This window comes from Lolium rigidum, chromosome 5 (genome assembly GCF_022539505.1).
Source record: "Lolium rigidum isolate FL_2022 chromosome 5, APGP_CSIRO_Lrig_0.1, whole genome shotgun sequence".
Classification (NCBI taxonomy): Eukaryota; Viridiplantae; Streptophyta; class Magnoliopsida; order Poales; family Poaceae; genus Lolium; species Lolium rigidum.
The window spans coordinates 72,330,756-72,350,985 of NC_061512.1; the positions used below are offsets into that span (position 1 = coordinate 72,330,756).

The window sequence follows — 20,230 nt, forward strand, 5'->3', positions numbered from 1 at the left end:
GACCGTTTTTCTCGCCGCCCTAAGCCTTTTCGGGTCCGCCTGTCATTCACACCGAATAATAACTCTTTTTGATTAATATTTTATGGCCAAAATGACCATCTTTATTCAGAGAGTTAAAGGATTACATGAATTAAATTACGATGACCATATCTATTCGTGTCTTGCCGCCTACCACGGCTAGGGTTACTCGCAGTCGCACCGTCTACTAGCCGTAGGCATGTTCTGGCCGGTCGACACCGTCAGCAACCCTAAGGGCCCGACGCCACTATAGCTCATCCGCGAGCGTAAACCTATGCTACACCTCCGCCTCCTCCCCGATCCCCTCGACGTAGGAGCCATATAGCTCGTTCTACCGGGTGTAGGTGGGTAATCTCCTCCGCCTCGTACGTCGCCCTCGCCGGTCGCCCCTATGTCAGGGGAGTCTGGGTCACTCGTGTCTTCTGGGAAATGGGCATGCGCCATAGCGGCCAGGCAGCTCAAGGTGCGGTTGTTTTCGTCCATGGGTGCTAGGGTTTCTATAGAGGGCTCAAGTTAGCGTTTCGGAGGCCCTCATCAGCGGCGAAAAGACCAGGCGCACGCCAACTTTCTCTCGCACGCGAATTAGGGGTCGTGCGCAGTAATCGGTAACGGCCGGTGGTATGAATCAAGGGGACCCTAATCGCCATTAATACTAGATGATGGTGAATTAAAAAAATAATACCTCTAGCCGCCGAGGCTGGTCGGACGCAAATAGACACACAGATACATTTAGTCGATTTTGATATCCAGGGCTCAATCCAAACAAAACTAAATGGACACTTTTTAGATTCATTAAGCAAGCCGAGTTATTTCAGGAGGCCATCCGTCCTCTTCACGAGGCTGTTGACTCCTTGCACGGTTGGATGCTAGCTATTGGGGGCTTTCTCGAGCGAGTGGAAGCAACGTTGGGTAGGCTCTCCCGGACGCCTGCCGATCCTCTGGTTCTGCCTGATGATGGCAAAGTGGGTGCGAGCGGAGTGGGCCTTTATGGCTGCTTCTCTCCTCGGGCTAGGACGAGCTCGGTGATCACGGCTCCGGTCATGCAGATCATGCATGAGCTTGTGGAGTTATGTGGTGGTGTGCTTACGCCTCCTTCCGTCAAGGAAGTGAGACCAGGCTCACACGAGTCCTTGGATGTGTATTCTCCGCCATGTCAGGCGCTTGGCTTCGAGAAGTGTGGTGTTGACGGTACGGTATCTCCCTTGCCTGAGTTCGGAAGGTAGCTGGTACCTGAAGCTGTCGTCGTCAGAGAGGTTTGCGATTTTCTCGGCACCTTGGTTATGATCCGCAATTGGTTGATGGGTGCCTCCAATGTCGTGGCCTGTCTTTCTCGGCGCGGCGTTAGTGTCTCATGTTCGAGTGTTTGTTAGTGTTGCTTTGTGGGTTGTCCCTGGTGTGTTTTTTTTTTTGCGAGAATTCCTGGTGTGTTGGTTGTGTGAGTTTAACCCAGTTGCTATAGGCTTTCATCCGGTTTTTTCATAAAAACCGATCACCCTCTTCTTCTTAATTAATAAATGGGGCAAAACTTTTGCCTCTCTTTCAATTTCTTTTTTACGTCGAGTCGAGCCGCTGGAGTCTGGAGATGCCCGAACCATATGGCCCGAACACTCCAAGTCTCCAACACGCTGTGCCGCCGGTCCGCGCCCGCTACCGCAAGCAATGACATCAACGAATCAGTCGGTTGCTACCGCAAGGCATGACATCAATGCGACGGCGCACGTATCCTAGTGGTAGTACTCCACTGCTAGCTAGACGGCCGCCTCGCGCCAAACCAAGCCTCTTCTCACTGTACATATCCTGCACTTGCTTCCACCAGGTACCAGGCACCAGACACCAAGCTGATAGGTTGAACAGTTTTTTTTTTTTTTTCGATATGGGAGCATAGCCCCGGCCTCTGCATCAATCGATGCACACAGCCCTTTCATTTATTTAAAAGATGTTCAAAGTGCGTACTTATTACAATCATGCCGTATCTAAAGTTGAGACAATAACCAACCAAACAAAGATGAAAAGTATACAAAAACTATCCATCTTCAATTCTTCTAATATGCCACCATCCAGTAGCCTGGAAATAACAGTCCCGAGTGACCGTCGCAAGATGGTTGCATCCAGTAGCCATAATATCCCGCTGGTCCTCCGGAAGTAGGTATGCCCATACCATTATCCAATGCACCGCACGAAGAATAACCTGCAAAAAATTGGTTCCCTTCTGTTTATTAAACACAATATCATTTCTACTAGTCCATATCGACCAACAAATTGCAGAAACACCAATACGAATACGTTCTTTATCTTTCTTAGGCACTCCATTCAACCAATTACCGAACATATTAGTAATGTTGGATGGAGGAGGTATGTTATAAGAAAAGAAAACCATCCTCCAAATTAGTTTTGCAAACGGGCAGAAAATAAACAGATAGGTTGAACAGTTGAAGTCGCGAACGACTTCCAGCCACTACTAGGGAAAGGCCCATTGCCGGCGCACCTAAAACCCCCATTGCCGGCGCACCACGAGCCCGCCGGTGCGAACGCGCCGGTGATAAACGGACACTGCCGGCGCACCAGGTAGTGCGCCGGCGATATCTCTCGCTACTCGCCGGCGCACCACCCGCTTCGCCGGCAAAGATCTATTCCACCGGCGCACTATCGGGTGCGCCGGCAGTAGTGCTTCCAACGACCGGCGAATGCCACGTGCGCCGGCAATGTGTCATTTAGGTGCGCCGGCAATTAATTCGAAAATTCTTTTTTCCACTTTTTTCCAGCATATTACAATACAATTTTGACGAGCATATTACAATACATATTTGACGAGTAGATATATTTAAACGCAGTTCATATTTATACGATATTACATGCAATATGAGAAGCACATAGAGAGCCAAGTTTCATTTCGGTATCGGTACACAAATACGCAAGTCTCGTTTCGGAATGTGTTGATTCATACAACACACATGTGCATATGCAACACCGAACGGCGAAGTTTCACAAAGTTAGAAGTCTTGGTACATAGTCGTCACAAGTATCGTCATACACCTCACAATGTAGGTCCTAACCTAAACTAGAATCACATAGAACATGACCAACATGGTCATGACCATCATCACGAAGGCCATGGTCTTCATCCGGTTCCTCCTCATGTCCCTCATCTCTCCCGCTAGATAACGGGCGTATCTTCCTTCCGCCTCCACCCTAGTGGGGTATCCCTTGTAGCCGTTGCCGCCGAAACGGTGCACCTGTCTCCGACAGGTCCTCCCGGTCGTCGTAGACTACGGGAACCCTCCCCTTGTACACGACATATGTCGTCGGCATCTCCATTCACAAGACAAGTAAAACGTTAGTACCAATGCAATGAACAAGTGCCAACTCAAATAAGAGACAAGTAGTATGAACTAAATAGCATGTGCCTCATACTTTGTTGGTCGAAATAAATAATAACATACGGGGATGGGGTCGGTGAGGCTAGGTAGGATGCACAATAGATTGATATTTGTGGCCATCACACCAAGCCTCACCGGCCCCACCCCGGAGTGTACAAGTGACCGAACATTTTAATCATCGGCCAATGCAATTAAGAAGTGCGAACTCAAATAGAAGACAAGTAGTACGAATTAAATAGCGTGCCTCATACTTTGTCGGTCGAAACAAATATTAACATCCAGGGATGGAGTCGGTGAGAGGCTAGGTAGGATGCACAATAGATTGATACTTGTGGCCGTCGCACCAAGGCTCACTGGCTCCACCCCCGAGTGTACGATTGACCGAACATTCTAATCATCGGCGAACTCCAAATACGAGGCAAGTAGTGGTCGAGTAAATGCAAATAATTATTAAGCTATGTACGCCATAATCTTGAAATATATAGCAAAGTAAATGAAACTACGGACACATGTTCACATGCACATTCATACAACTAAATAAAAGCAACTACTCGATTCTATGGGAATATATAACAATTATTACGATACGGAAGTTCAAGGACATATCGTTCAAGCTTTAGCAAGTGTTCCCGTCGTAGGATCGAGGTTGTACGCCTAGGGGGAATGGACGGCAGCCCTCAAGCGAGTTGAACGGCCTCTCATCACGCGACATCTCCAAGCGGAGGTCTATCTCGTCATTAGGTGGTAGACCATAGCCGTAGAAGAACTCGCCGGACCTATTGTTGACATCCTGCGGGATTATCGTGCAAATGAACTGCTGGATGCGACCCCAGATTCTTTCTAATCTCTCTATCGGGGACATCCGCCATGTTTGCAAACCTGTTTCCGAGATTATCCGGCAGCAACATGTCATCTGCGTACTTTATGTACTCCTGCATCCGAAGGATGGCGTACCACGCGTCCATCCCATTGTCGGGCGTCGACCGCCCGAGGCAGGGGAAGTTGGTTGTGTGGGTTAAGACGAAGCCTCCTCGGGATTTCCTCTCTACTTTGAGGGGGCTCGCCTTGTTGGCGAAGCCGGTGAGAGCATCATTGAGAAGGGCCCCGATGTGGGAGTAGTCTTTCTTGCGGTCCCTACCCGAGTCGAGATAGACCGCATGCGAGTGTTGCGGGTGCACGACGATGAGGGTGCAGAACTTGTCTCTCGCGGAAAACACACGGATTAACCTTTGGAAATGCAAATGGAGATATAGGATAGAATGGTGATGGGGGACTAGCGAGTGATTACTTACTCGGGGAAGTAAGGGATGAGAATGGCGCCCTTCTTAATGTTCGCCGGCATGAAATCCTCGACCTGCTGGGTGGCAATCGCGCGATCCCCGGGGTTGCGGATGATGCTCTCCCGCATATAGAAGGGGTCCATGATCGCGATGGTCGGCGTCCCCTCCTTAACAATGCTGGGAAGACATGCTAAGAGCAACTAGGCGAACCACACTAAAGTGGAGCGCTTGCATGCGATAGATGCTGAAGATGTCGTTGAACCGGATGAAGCACAAGTCCGCGGGGTACTTCTCGACGAAGTTCATGCCGGTTGGCACCTTCGCCACGAAGAGAGGGTAACCGGGATCTTTTGATTTGAGAAGAAGGTTCTCCACATGCAAGACAAGTCTCATGCAAGCTCCTCATATCCGGGGTGAGTTTCTTCACGACATGCTCCGGCAGCATCGGTTGACCCAAGTGATGCGGAGGTCGCCAATTGTTTGGCAACTTGTCAAGGAGTGGGACCTTGTCCTTGGATTTGGCCGCCGCCGCCTTGTCTTGGGCGTCCTTCTTATTTGCCCTCTTCCTCTTCTTGGGTTGTAGTGCTGGACCATCCATCGCCGTAGTGGCCGTAGCACGGAGTGTGTTTGGGCTCAACATATTTTTGACGGCGGCGACCTCCTCAGGATTTTCCTCCTCATCAGCCGTTTCTTGAGAATCGAACAGCTTCTTGGAGCACACATATTTGAAGCCCGGCGCATCCTCATGGACAACTTGTGAAGACGTAGGAATATCCCATTGGAAGTTGTCACGTTCATATTCCTCGGCCTCGGCGCAGCTCGGCTGTTGTGGTGGGGCGCCGACCTCGCGGCGCAGCTGGCCGTTCCGGTGGGGCGATGACCACGGGCGCCGCCGGCTGTCGTGGAGGGACGCCGACATGTGGCGCCGCAAGGTGCTTGTCTTTGCTTGCCGTCGACCCCGAGTAGGTGTTGATCCGAATTAGGGTCTTCGGCCATAGCGGTAGCCAACCCTTCGAGTGAGGCCAGATTCAACGGGCTATCGTCATCGGCACCATGCGGTTGATTAGGAGGAAACAAATCCTCATAGCCCGGTAACGCCCGATCCACTTCAACCCGGTAAACGTCATCCGCCATATCTCGTGTGTGCCACTTCTTATCCAGGGGCCGAATGATGGACCCCCTCGCGACGTCTTTGAGTTCGTCGTTTACTCTCATCAAAAAGGTGCATGGCGTCGAGAGCGCCTGCGAGAACATGTGTATGGCGTTAGAGAGAGGGCAAGGATGACGAAACTAATATATTAACTTGATGTACACATTAGTTAATTACCGTGAGGGCGTTGAGCTCGGCTAATGTCGACGGGCCAGCACATGCGGCGGCGGGCGTGCAAGTGACGGAGGGGCTGCTACCCGGCATGGACGGTGAATCCCTAGCACCAGCGACATTGCCGGCGGCCGGAGGAGTCTCCATTATAACATTGTCATTGCCGGCGGACGGCGGCACCATCGAGTTGCTGCCGTTGAAGCTAACCACTTGCATTTTCGGGGGGGGGGCCTTGTTTGCCACCCTCATACCACGCTTGCATAGCGTTGAAATCTGCTTGGACTCCAGCGGCGACTTCAGCTTTGACTTCGGTACGAGTGTAGCTTTGAGTTGCGGTACCGGTTGCGGTACCAAACCAGCTTGGACTTGGGCTAGGATTGACTCCCTCATTTCCTCCGCCTCCCGCTGCTTCCTCTCATTACGCGCATTTTTATCGGCCGCAGACGACAAGCCATAGTGACCATGCTTGTAGCCTGTACCGGCGCCAGCCACACGGCCTCTATGCGGCCTTCTCGTCGGTGAATGCTCATTAACGATGTTTAGCGCCCGGCGGCGGCGCTTGCCTCATTGCCGCTCGGCTCGTCGGCACTACCCCCAGCGGCATCCTCCATCTCATGGTCCTCGTCGCCGCCAACACCAGCGGCCTCGGCATCCTCCTCCGTCCTAAAGAAGTGCCTATTGTAGTGCTCCTCTAACTCTTCTTGAGACGACATGGTGGCTTGCACTAATAGAAGATGAAAAAGAGTTAGAATTCACGGAAAAATTCGGCATGACCTTTGCTAAAAATTGGTCATGCCGAGTGCTAGAATTGCCGGAACGGAAATGAATCGACATTCCGGCACTCAATAGCAACTCAATCCCTGTAACAGAAATGCAAACATATATATAACAACTTCATTTTCACCGGAGCTCAACCATCACCATAATCAGCATGTTCATTTAGCTCAACCATCACCATAACCATAACCATAACGAGCAATATGCACGAGCAGCAGCATGCATAGCATCAGCATTTAAATACCACCGGTAGCATTTCCACTATAATAAAAAACCCCAATTCATTTCCAGAGAAGCATGTACATCAAGTAAATGGGTCATCAATTTATCACAGACAAGAAAAATATGTGTGGATGAATAAAATCATCCAAACAGGGGCACCACAATCATATACCCCCAACAGAGAAACCAAATACATTATATATACATAAGCTTCAGGGAATTACTTGGGGTCCGGAAAAATTGAAACCTACTCGCTAGAATTTGAAACCAATTTTTAGCATTCAAAAATTCAAACCAGAGAACCCTATTTCCAATTTGAACCCTATTTCTTGCAATGTTAACCAAAGGTAACCAAGCAGAAATCCAAGGGATCATATTGACTTGCACTAGTAAAATTAACTAAACAAAATCAATTTTGAGCCAAACCTCTATTTCATTTTCTTTTTTTGGCGAGTAGGTAATGATGCATGAGCATTTTGAACCAAATTAATTTACAACCGAGTGAGCATGCATGAGCATTTTGAACTAAACAATTGAACCAGTGAGCTACCGCCAACTAGAGAACCATCATAAAGTAGCATAAAGTAGCATAAAGTACCAAAATGCTAGCATTTTTAAACCGAGAGAACACCGATCAAGATGCTAGCATTTTACGGGCATTTTATAAATGGTTTGGTGAGCTAAACCTGCTGCTTCTTTACCTAGCAAACCAGAGAATGCATTTAATCAAGAACTAACATACTGCTAGCATTCATTTTCCTTTTTCAAACCAGAGAACAAATTAACCTATGAATTTCATTCATATTATTAGCATGAGCATGCAACACCATTTAGCAAAAGCATGAGCATTTTATTTTCATTTAACCATTTAGCAAAACCAACATATATAAAGTTCATTTTCAACTTGATTGCGGTAGCATAAGCATGAGCATTTTATTTTCATTTAACCATTTAGCAAAACCATTTTCATTTTCATTTTCATTTTCATTTAATGAAGAACTAACATACCTGCAACTAAAATCATTTTCTTGTTTGAACCAATCCTTTTTTGCTACTGCTAGCAATTAACCTCCTATGAACATAAAGAACCAAAACCAGAGAACAATACTGCTAGCTTTTCAAACCAATTTTAGCATTCAAACTTCCTTTTTGGGCAATTTTGTTGGACATCAAATTTTAGCTTTTCAAACCAATTTTAGCATTCAAATTTAACCGGGGTATTAAACACGAATTAAATGAACCGGGGTATGAGACGAGGAAGAACCCTAACCGGCTTGGGTCACCGGAGATGAGGAAGAACGAGAGAGGGAAGGGGGAGGGAAGGGGAGAGGGAAGGGGAGCGGGAAGCTCACCAATGGCGCGCGGCTCCTTCTTCTCCAACGGCGGCGCCGACGTCCCCTCGCGCGCGGCACCTCCTTCTCCAATGGCGCGCGGCACCTCCTTCTCCACGGGTCTTCCGCGGCGGCGTACGTGGCGGGTGGTGGGGGAGGGTCGAGGGGATGGTGGAGGGCGGTGGCGGGGCGCGAACGGCGGCGCTCGAGAGGGGGACTTGAGGTGGCGACGAACGGCGGCGCTCGACGGTGGGGGTTGGAGATGTGGGCTGTGCGGGGAGAAGGAAGAAGGGGAAAAAAGGTTAAGTCCTAATTACAGGTCGATCCAGGGGTTATTGCCGGCGCACCACATGCATGGTTCGCCGGGGACAAGTATACCCCCGGCGAATTAATAAGCTCTGGTGCGCCGGCAATAAGCTTCAGCACGGCTTGTAACTCGGGATATGTCAATTCACCTAGCTAGCCTGCCCATTTCCTTTTCTTTTTTCCATTCTTTTTCTTTATTTCTTTTCTCTTTATTTTATGTTTCTTTTATTTTACCCCAAATGCTATACTATTTTATTTTCTTATCTTTTCAAGATAATAACAAAGCAATATATATATGCATGAGTATGCAAAAACAAAAAAAATATGAGTTATACATACACAAAATATTGACCAACACAATATTAATTAGTCATACATAAAATATTGGCCATGACCATATGAGTAGTTATGAATTACACAAAATATGAGTTATAGATTGCAAATAAATTTTTACATCATTGATTGAGAAGAGTGTTTCGCTTTCTTCTTGCTTTTCTTGCTCGTCGTTGAATAATTTAGCCCCGTGTCGTGACTTCTTCTTTTGAAGGGTCGACCGACCTCGGTAGCGTGGTCCTGCTTCTTCTTGTGGTGTATGTTGTGTCTTCGTCCTCGGATTCTTCCATCATTGGGTCTCCGACTTGTCCTTCGAAGTCTTCCTCGTTGGCGACTCCATCCATTCCGACGATGGTCCTCTTGCCTCTCCTCACGATAACACGGCTAGGCCTCGGATGGGTCGGTTATGAAGAAGCATTGGTGCACGTGTTCGCCGGTACCCATGGCTCATTCTGCGCGGTGGCGTTCGTGGACTTTGATTTGTTGGCTTCGGGTAGAAACATGGTGGTGAAATACCGGTCTTCTTTTCGACGCTCTTAGCCCATCCGATACGGAACATCGGCACTTTCTCCCCAGCGTAGCTAAGCTCCCGGATTTCCTCGATTCTTCCGTAGTATCTAGTCTTTACGTCACCCGTCCAGGAATCCATCGTTACCCCCGAGTTACGGTAAACACTTGTTCTTGTCTTTTTCTTCCGTGTAGAATGTGTACCCGTTGATATCGTACGCTTGGTAAGTCATGATGTTGGGCGCGGGGCCATGTGACAAGGCCAATACTAGTTTATCCTTGTCGGAATCCATTGGTGGGGGATTAGCATCAATGTGGTCTTTGAACCAGCGCGCAAAAGAGGAGTTGTGCTCTCTGTATATTTCTGCTTCCGTCATCATCGGCTTGCCACTTGTTCTCTATCATGGTTTTGTGCTCTTTCAACCAAGGATCGATCAAGTCAATGTGTTGTAGCGCTACTAAGTTGGCCCCTGTCAAAGTCGGAACTCCGACCGGACATGTGCACGTGCGGTTCCTTCCTTCCATTTTTGTGGCCTACTCCCTCGAACCTACGGAGGTACTTGTTTTGAGGCAAACCAACGGGGTCCTCGATGTCTAGATAATTCGTGCGAAAGAGATGCACTCTTCGGTGAGCCAGCCACTGTACGATGCTTCCATCTGGATGTGACTCGTTACGAACGTATCCTTTAATGACCCCATTCATTCTTTCAAACGGCATCATGTTGTGTAAGAATGCCGGCCCTAGACCGACGATATCATCCATTATATGGACCAACGGATGGACCATCACGTCAAAGAATGCGGGCGGGAAGTACATCTCCATCTCACATAGGATCACCACGATCTCTTCCCGGAGCCTTGCGAGTTTCTTCACGCTTATCGACTTCCGAGTTATGACGTCGAAGAAGTTACGGAGCCCGATCGGCGTTGCACGGACATGGTCATCCATTATACCTCGGATTGCAACCGGAAGAATCTGCGTCATCATCACGTGACGGTCATGAGACTTCATGCCGCCGAAGTTTCGTTTCTTGGGGTCCATGTATCCGCTATTACCCCGGAGTAACCGAAGGGCACTCGACTCCTACAAGGCAATTGAAAAATTGATCGACCTCGGCCGGACTAAAAGTGAAGCAGGGAGGGGGACGAGTAATAGTCCGGCTGCTTAATCCTTTTGCGCTTCGACCGCCGTCCGCCTCCTCCTCCGACTGTCCCTCTTGGGCCGGCGGGATCCGAAGCTCTTCCCCGATGCCCAAAACTTTCGGGTCATGTCTTGCTTTCGGCCCATCTTTGGTCCGGTCCGGCATGTTGAGAAGAGTGCCAAGCAAGCTCTCGCACACGTTCTTTGTAATATGCATGACATCAAGGCGGTGAGGTGTATCGAGAATTTTCCGGTACGGCAAGTCCCAAAACACGGACCTCCTTTTCCATACACCAATGAGCGGCGTCGTTTCCTTTTTCTTCTTCTTCTCTCCAGGCTTTTGACGAATCTTTCCCGGCGCGAGGGCACTCCTTCCAACCTTTCGGTAATGTATCGATCTCTTCGCCGCTCTTCTTACGTGGAGGTCCTCGGGGTTCATTTGTACCATCGAACGGATCTCCACGCTTTCTCCACGGGTCGGTTTTACGTAGCCACCTTCGATGCCCCATGTAAACTGTTTTCGAAGAGCCATCCTTACCAAGCTGCAAAAACATCGTCTCTTCCATGCACACGACACATGCCTTGTGTCCATGGCACACCCGGCACGAAATGTAACCGTATCCGAGGTAGTCCCGCACCGTCGTGATCAACGCGGCTCTCAAAGGGAAATATTCTTCCGCGACGGCGTCCCATGTATCTACCCCTTCCTCCGCCCACAACGTTTCAAGCTCCTCCTTTAATAGTTCGAGATACATGTTGATATCGTTTCCTGGCTGTGTCGGCCCTTGAATTAGCATACTCATCCGTATGTACTTCCTCTTCATGCACGACCAGGGCGGGAGGTTGTAGATCCATACAAACACGGGCCATGTGCTATGTGTGTTGCTCTGGTTTCCGAACGGATTGAATCCGTCCGTGCTCGCACCCAACCCGATGTTTACGGGATCTGCCCCAAAACTTCCGAATTCATTGTCTAATGCTTTCCACCGGCTTGCATCCGAAGGGTGCGTCGACCGGGTGCTCAATCCGCTCTTTATCATTCAACACCGCCTCCTTTCTTTCTGCGTGCCGGCCGCATGAGCTTTGCTTCCTTGCGGTCCGCGTAGAACCGTTGAAGCCGGGGGCGAGCGGGAAGTACCACACAACTTTCCGAGGAGCTTTCTTCTTCCCTTTCTTGTACCGTTCAGCTTCACACACGGGACATTTGGTCTTGTCCATGTGCTCCTTGCGATACATGATACGGTCGTTGATGCGGGCGTGATACTTTTCGTGGGGTAAGTCGAGAGGGCACGTGATTCTCTTGGCCTCGGCTAGACTACCGGGACACGTGTTCCCGGCGGGAAGGAGATCTTTCACGTATTCCGGGATGTCGTCGACGCTTGTGTCCGTCCATCCGTGTTTCGCCTTCATCCGCGGCACATCGAGAGCTACTCTCAAGCGAGACTCCCCCAACCCGCGACCTGAGTCGTACAACGGAGTATTCGAGTCTATCTCGAGTTGCTCAAGCTTTGATTTCCGCTTGGCGCCTTTCGTCTTTTCGAGAAGCGGATCTTGAAGATGAGGGTCCCGCACGGCCGAAGCTAGCGGCACCTCTTCGTCGTCGTCAAGGTTATTGTCGTCGTCAAGGTTATTGTCGTCGTCAAGGTTATCGTCATGTGCGACAAACTCTTCATCGTCTTCAGTATCATGATGCCCTCCTTCTTGCCGGCCATTTTTACCAGCTGCCGCCGTCGCCCCATTGACCTCCGCGCCATCATCACTCATCCATTGAGTGTGTCCATGCATGAAACCATTAGTGAGCAGGTGCCCACGCAACTTGCTCGAATACGGGTCAAACCATTTCCCTCGTTTGCATCTCCGGCACGGACACAATACCTCCGTGCGGTTATTTTCATACATGTCGATGATCGCGTGTTTCGGATATCTCATCACGATGCTTTCACTCATCTCGATAACCATTATCGCCTGCATGGTAAGATTACATAATTCATTAGAACCATGCATCCGTCGGTAGTTTTCACGGAAAATTTCGGCATGACCTTCCTACACGGTAGGACATAGGAGCGCGAGAAATGTGCCGAAACGGAAACTTGAAGAATCAACATTTCGGCGCAACGTTGGCAACTCATTTTCAACGCCAACACACACACAAGCACAAGCACAACATATATATATGCCACACACGAGAGCTTTTCTTCAAATGTCCAACATACATCGATTTCATTCCTTAATTTGTTCATTAATCACCTATTTGTTTGATATATTCGTCGATAAGATCGAGACGACGCGCCGCGACAATGGCGTATGGAAGCCGACTTTCTAGATCTAGATCTAGATTGAGCGGTCAATGCGGGATAGTAGATCTAGATCTACATAGGGGGATGTGGGAGATGCATGTAGGAAGGGAAGATTTGCTCAAAAATTTTGATTTTGTTTGGTCAAATTGGTGAAATTGGGGATAGAAATGGGCAAAAATGAGCTGGGTTGGGAGAAGGCTCGGGTTTGTGTGGAGAAGTGGAGTGTAGTGAGTGTGTGAGTGAGTGGGCTGGTTGGTGGCTGAAATAGCGCCGGGTTATTGCCGGCGCACCTGGACCATGGTGCGCCGGCAACATATACCCCTTTCGGCTATATCACAACCGGGCCAGGCCCAAGAATCATTGCCGGCGCACCGGCCCCGGGGTGCGCCGGCAATAGAAAATTTTCCACCGGCGCACCACCGGGCCGGTGCGCCGGCAATGATTCTTGGGCCCGGCCCGAATCGGCCGGGGCCATGCCGAGGAAATAGCGCCGGCGAGCCTTTCCCCGTGGTGCGCCGGCAGTACCCCTTCATCGCCGGCGCGGCTGAAATGTGGTGCGCCGGCAATGATTTGCACCGGCGCATGCACAAGGTGGTGCGCCGGTACTACTTGCCTCCACCTATAGGCTTTTCCCTAGTAGTGAGCCAGCGTGCATCCATGGCGCCGCAGCACTTCATCATCGTTTCGTTCCCGTGGCAGGGCCACATCAACCCGGCGCGCGCCCTCGCCGAGCGTCTCGTGCGGGCCATGCCGAGCGCTCATGTCACGTTGTCTGCCGCCGTGTCCGCGCACCGGCTCATGTTTCCCTCGCTGGAGTCTCCCGACGAGGAGGTCCACGACGGCGCCATCTCCTACATCCCCTACTCCGACGGCTACGACCGCGGCTTCCACCTCTTCGCCGGTGACGAAGACGACGCTCGTAGGTACAGTGAGGCTTTCGGCCGCGTAGGCCGCGAGACCTTCTCGACGGTGCTGGACCGCCTTGCGGCGCGGGGCCGGCCCGTGACTTGCGTCGTGTACGCCATGCTCATGTGGTGGGCCGCCGAGGTCGCCCGGGAGCGCGGCCTGCCACGCGCGCTCTACTGGAACCAGCCGGCCACCATGCTGGCCGTGTACTACCACTACTTGCACGGGTACGAGAGAATCGTGACGGAGCACGCCGCCGAGCCGGGGTTCACCTTGTCCATGCCAGGCCTCCCAACGATGGCCATCCGCGAACTCCCGAGCTTCTTCACCAACCTCACGGACGGAAGGCTCGTCGCGGCGTTCGGCAACCTCCGCAGGACGTTCGAGCAGCTGGACCTAGACGTCGACATCAGCCCCGGAGGAAGGAAACCCATGGTGCTCGTGAACACGGTCGAGGCGCTGGAGCTCGGCGCCCTCGCGTCCGTCCCTGAACTGGACATGTTGCCCATCGGGCCGGCCGTCCTATCGCTCTTCGCTGACGGCACGAGGAATGGCACAAACGCCGTTGTAGGAGATCTCTTCGAGCACGACGAAAAGGGTTACATGGAGTGGCTAGACAAGAAGCCGGCGCGGTCAGTGGTGTACGTGTCGTTCGGCAGCATGTCCGCGGCGAACAAGCGGCAAAAGGAGGAGATGCAGCGTGGCCTCGCCGCGAGCGGTCGGTCTTACCTTTGGGTGGTGCGCAAGGACGACAATGACAATAACGACGGCGGCGACGAGGAGCGGAGCATGGTGGTGGAGTGGTGCGACCAGGTGCGGGTACTGTCGCACCCGGCAGTTGGGTGCTTTGTAACACACTGCGGGTGGAACTCAACGCTGGAGAGCATGGCGTGCGGCGTGCCGGTGGTGGCTGTACCGCAGTGGTCCGACCAGGACACCAACGCGCGCCTCGTCATCGAGTGGGGCATTGGTGTGCGTGCCGCAATCAATGCTGACAGGTTTCTGGACGCCGAGGAGCTCACGACGTGCGTGGAAATGGTCATGGGTGATACAGAGGAGGGTGCCGCCATACGGAGCAGCTCGATAAAATGGAAAGCGAAAGTGCAGGAGGCTATCACGGACGGCGGCTCGTCGGAGCTTAATCTGATGACTTTCCAGGAGCATTTTGCAAATGATGCTTAGAAGACGCGCCTTGCTCCTTCGTTGTCTCTTCGAATTGAACCTTTTCTCATGTCTTTTATTTTTAATTACGGCTGTGATGTGTTGAAGAATACTCCGTGAGAAAATTACCGATATAAAAATACAAATAACCTTTGTTGGAAGCAAAGATAACTCAATGAGCACATTAGTCCGCATGTCTTTCATCAGCCAGGCAACCACTATTGATTGTTTGTTTTGTTAGCTCACTAGTACATAATAGATCTTCACATATGGATAAAGTGATCGACCAACACGGTTATTTAAACCTTTTCTCATGTCTTTTATTTGAACCGTCATGTGGCCTTCACATTGCATATATGGTTACAACATTGTGTGTGAAGGCTTTGCTTCGCAGAGAGCGCGACTCTTCGGTGCATGGAACATCCTGTGCACAAAAACATTAAGTTTCGTCGTGGAATCATTTTTTCTTCAGATTTTCAAAACATAATAAAATTTAATACATATTATTTGTAGCACGGATCTCAAATCAGAAAACATAATGAATCGAACGGCAACCACGTGCAATGGATGTCCCATGCACGGAAGAAAGACATTTGTGTTGCTTCACACACGAATAAAGAAAAGCATCTGAAGGTATATATGATGCCCCCCATAGGGGGCCTCACAGCGCTCAGCGCACGTGAGCCGTCGGATCTTACTTGCAGCGAATCTCAGCCATCCAATTTTCTTACAGTGTGGTATAAAAACGTCCCAGCCCGGTAAAAACCCTAGCCGCCGGCACGTCTCTTCCCGATCCCCGCCTCTCTCCCTCCCTGGCGATTCTCCTCCCCAATCCCATCTCTTTCCTTCCCAGCCCTCTCTGGCCCAATCCCCTCTCGTCTCCTTGTCGCCGTGGAAGCCGGGCCGCCTGGTCGTCGCCATCGCCGGCGGCTGCCTGGCGCCTCCTCGTCAAACGCCAGCGGCGGTCAAACACCAGCAGGGATTCGAACCATCCTTCTCCTCCCCCACGGCGGCGCCATCGTCGTCCTCGCGATGTACCGTGCCTAACTCGGAACAACTGCTGGCCGACAGAGCGGTGCAGCCGCGCCGCTCCGTTGTGCGTCGTACCCTCGCCGGGAGGCGCAGCTGGGAGCCTGCGAGAGCAGCGCAACCCTCTGCTACCTCCGGCACCGCACACCGTGTCGTCATCGTGAGGAGCGGCGCAGGTCTGGTGGCATCTCGGCCAGCTTCCACGCGCTTGGCTCCATCGTCCATACAAAGGTAGCCCCTGTGGATAATGGATGCAAAAAGGATTCAGCTCAGTTTCCCTTCATTTTCATTTGATCTTGCACACACAACAAGTTCCAACAAGTTCGATGGAATGGCTGTAGAGAAATAATTTTGCATATTGCAAGAACTGTTGTAGGTGATGGAAGAGGAGACTTCTTAGGAAGAAAATGATTAATTATTGATGCAGGTTTGCTCAACACTTGCCTCATGTGTTTACCTTGATGGGAGAGCTGCTTGCACCGTCGCCACTGTGTGCGCCGTGCCCTTGCCGGGAGGCGCAACCAGTAGTTGGCTGCCTCCATCCCCACCTTCACGGGGCCGCCTCTATCCCCTGCAACTCTGTGTATGTTGAGACGTGATCAGACTAACATGACCCTTTAAATTGGATTTACTATTCAGTACAATACATGTATGTATGATGAAAGTGGTTTAATCCTGTAGCCTATAAGATCTTTATTATTTTCATGAATCTTTTCTGAGTAATCATGTTGTGCTTACCGATATGCATAGCTATTGCAGTCTGATAGGTAAATTATATTGCGTAAGGAATATTGAGGAAGTAGAAAATTACCCCACCTTCATAATGTGAGAAAATAGATGTTCATTAGTTGGTTAGGTTGGGTGCAGGAAGGCCAAGTTTTCAGCCTCGTCCTTCTTTTTTCCGTTTAATGTTCGTCGGTTTATTTATTATTTATTCATCTATTAATTTGATATGTGTTTAGGCATGAATTAAATTACTGGTTTTAATTAATGTTGCATTGCTTTTATAGTTAAAAGTGGACTAACAGTTCCTTGCAATTTTTCAGCATGTACCAAGCGTGACCAATAATAAACTATGCTAAAAAACACCACTTCTTTGTGTTCCGTCAGGCCATCGGTCTTCTCCTACAGTCCTGCAGCAGCGATGGCCTGGCCATGCCACCAGCGGTGTAGGGCAGAGCAAATCAACGGTGATGGGATCTCCGATGTGTTTTGCTCTCGATGGTCTGATGCATACCTTTGGGAGTAGCGGGTTGTTGCCATTGTATGAAAGAGCGCCAGCTGCTGCTCCGTCGGAAGGAGCCGCCGACACCATCGCCAGGCGTTCGTCCTCACCTTGGCAAGGTTGTGGTGCCCTTGGTCACTCTAGGTGCTATTCAGCCCAGGTTGTTACCATGGATTTCTTTTCTAGGTGCTGATTGTGCTAAACTGCTAACTACTCACTATTTCACTTTTTACTTGAATCAGTGAAGCATTTTAAGTGGAAGATTGGGGGAAATCTTGTTCTTCGAGTAGGTAAAGGTTTGTACTTTACTCTTTGAACCATAGTGCAAGTTGGATATTTTTTGTTTAGTTAAAATTACTTGCAGCTATGTCATCACATGTTTCATTATTTTTATGTGTAACAGATATACCATGCTTTTTTAGTGTAGGTTTGCAGGGCAGTGATATCACTGGGTGTATTCCTGATCTCATCACATGCTAAAAATGTAAGTGATTTTTTTTGCATCCAGTTATTCGTTTTCCCTAGGAACAACGATTATCTTCCTTATTTTTGGTTTCACATATTCTTTGCTGGCTTATTTATTGATGAATGTTCTTACAAACCACATCTCATTACAATGTGCTCACATCTACAGATTTTGTGTCAGGAGCATACAGGGTAGATAAGGTCACCTCACAATGCCCTCCCAAACTGATGCCAAAGAAACTAGGCCAATTAAGGTCATTCATGTTGCTTAATGTGTATATCATGCTTCTATTTGTACCACTAAAATCAAATCTCCGGTGTAATGTTACTATATATTGATGGTGTCAGGATATGGTGGTAGGATTACTATGAGTGGCTTGGAGTTTAACCGTGCTAATATACATGCTCACATGATAAATGAGATACAAATGTAGTTTAATATTAATATGAGGTGAAAATATGGTCCTTAGTTAGGTTCATCACTTTAGTCAGTAGTTACTGGCCTACAACAAATCTGTTTAACTTTTTTCTTCGGCTCGCTGTACATGAAGCACCACTTTCAAAGTATAACTGGTATATGCTCATTACAAATTTATGCTGTGTGTATGCCAATTTTATTAGATGACATTTCGATAGCTTGTCTCTGAATAATCTTCATGTAATATAGTAGCAAACTCCAAAAAATAGGGTTGCCTCTCTGTGTTGATCATTGTGGTTTCACCAAGTATGCTTTTTTACCTCTGTGTATATTGGTATTTTTCCTAGGTGTTTGAGTTGCAGTAAAATGGTTTTCCTACGTGTTTGAGTTGCAGTAAAATGGTTTTCCTAGGTGTTTGAGTTGCAGTAAAATGCTGCCGAGATTTGTGAGCTAACTGGCCTCTTGCATGGGAGCTCGGCTTTCCAGTGTATCTCGCCACATCCCCATCAAAGTTTCAGTATGTTTGACTCTAGGTGTGTGTAGAAGATAATTAATTTATTAGGTGTGTGTACATTGCATGATGATGTCTAATGGTATTATTCCTATCATGTGGAAAAGTAAAATTATACCCTGGAATTTTGATGAAATATAATTTTTTAGCATTGAAGGTATCACCTGGTGTTTATAGATGTCTTGAAAATTTCATCAGCATGGCCAGTTATAAATAATTAAGTAGAAAATATTCTGAAGAATTTATAAGACAACTTGATGTCTGTGTAATAAAATCCATATCTTATTTTGAGAAATACTTAAATAGATATGTGTTGGGTTCTTGCTATCTCATTTAAATTGTTAGTTTTATGGAATTTGATAGTACGGCTCCATATTTTGTCCTAATTATCAAAAACAAATAGACTACTTGGTCACGGATGAGTTCTGAGTTTTTGTAAGAATAATTTTGCTTTTCATGCTTAATAGCTTCTTAGGCTTGAGTCCACTAGATTGATTTATTCTTGGTATTTCACATTGTTTGCAGTTCGTTTCTCTAACTCACTATGCACATATAAATTAAGTGATAAGACGTGGCCATTTGGTTCATTTGGCTGTTATAGTGTACTACTTGATATTTATTTTTAAGTTATGTCTTTCCTCTATAGTCATTATAAAAGATTTGTATATTTTAGTTTCTGCATTGATACTACATAAGTATATACTGACGAGCAATACATGCATGTTCACTTTGGTGCTACATAAGCATACCGACGAGCAATACATGCCTCCAAAAGACACATCATGACACAACTGTATATTTTAGTTAGTATTACTTTTGTCTTGCTCTGAATCGCATGGTCTTCAGCCAAGTTATCCGGTTTTCACAAGCATGGGTAGTAATATTTAAAATTAAATGCAGTAATAATTATCATTTGGCACCAGTTGTTGGTCTCACTGCTGGTACCGCTTAGGCTATTGGCTTCACGAAATTCAACAGGTAATTTGTGTTAATATATTTTGAACTATCTAGGAAATTCAGGACACAAAAGTTACCGAGTTAACACTGTTACAACATATAGTTTGTGAAGAAGGCTACCATATTTCTGGCATGGATATGGTCCCACATTGTACCAGCAGTCTAAAGTTTCATCTCTCTTTTGTTTTCTCGGTTACATAATATTTCCTCCACAATATATATATTGGTTTGAACATGGTAATTGTTCCCATATGGCTTAATCATTTAGATTGGTTACCACTTAGCTGGAGAGGTTGAGCTTTTTTGCTACTATTCATGTTTCTCTCATCCTTAGAAGAGTTGGTATTACATATTTTCATATTTTCAGAATTTGGCTTCTAACTGTAGTGGAAATTATATGTGAGTGTTCAGTTGAAAGGATCAGGTATGTTGCTCACTACCTTAGTAATGAAGTAGTACCATCTTAAAACCGAAAATACAAGTATTTGTATGTGCGTTAAATGGGAAATTTTCCTTGCAAGAGATGCTTACAAAGGAATCTGGGGGTGATTGGTATACTAACACAAGAAGCATAGAACATTGGCTTGAAAATGTGGTACGTTTTCTCTTATTTTGTTATCTGGTTGGCACAAGTTAAATGCCATCACT

At 48.2% G+C, this 20,230-nt stretch overlaps 1 protein-coding gene across 1 annotated transcript; it reads left to right on the forward strand.

Annotated features, from left to right (window-relative positions):
- Positions 1 to 13,561: 13,561 nt before the first annotated feature.
- On the forward strand, positions 13,562 to 15,075 carry LOC124651139 (cyanidin 3-O-rutinoside 5-O-glucosyltransferase-like). Its single transcript, XM_047190275.1, has one exon. The coding sequence runs from the start codon at positions 13,568 to 13,570 to the stop codon at positions 14,996 to 14,998; it is 1,431 nt and encodes a 476-aa protein (XP_047046231.1). The 5' UTR covers positions 13,562 to 13,567; the 3' UTR covers positions 14,999 to 15,075.
- The last annotated feature ends 5,155 nt before the right edge of the window (positions 15,076 to 20,230 follow it).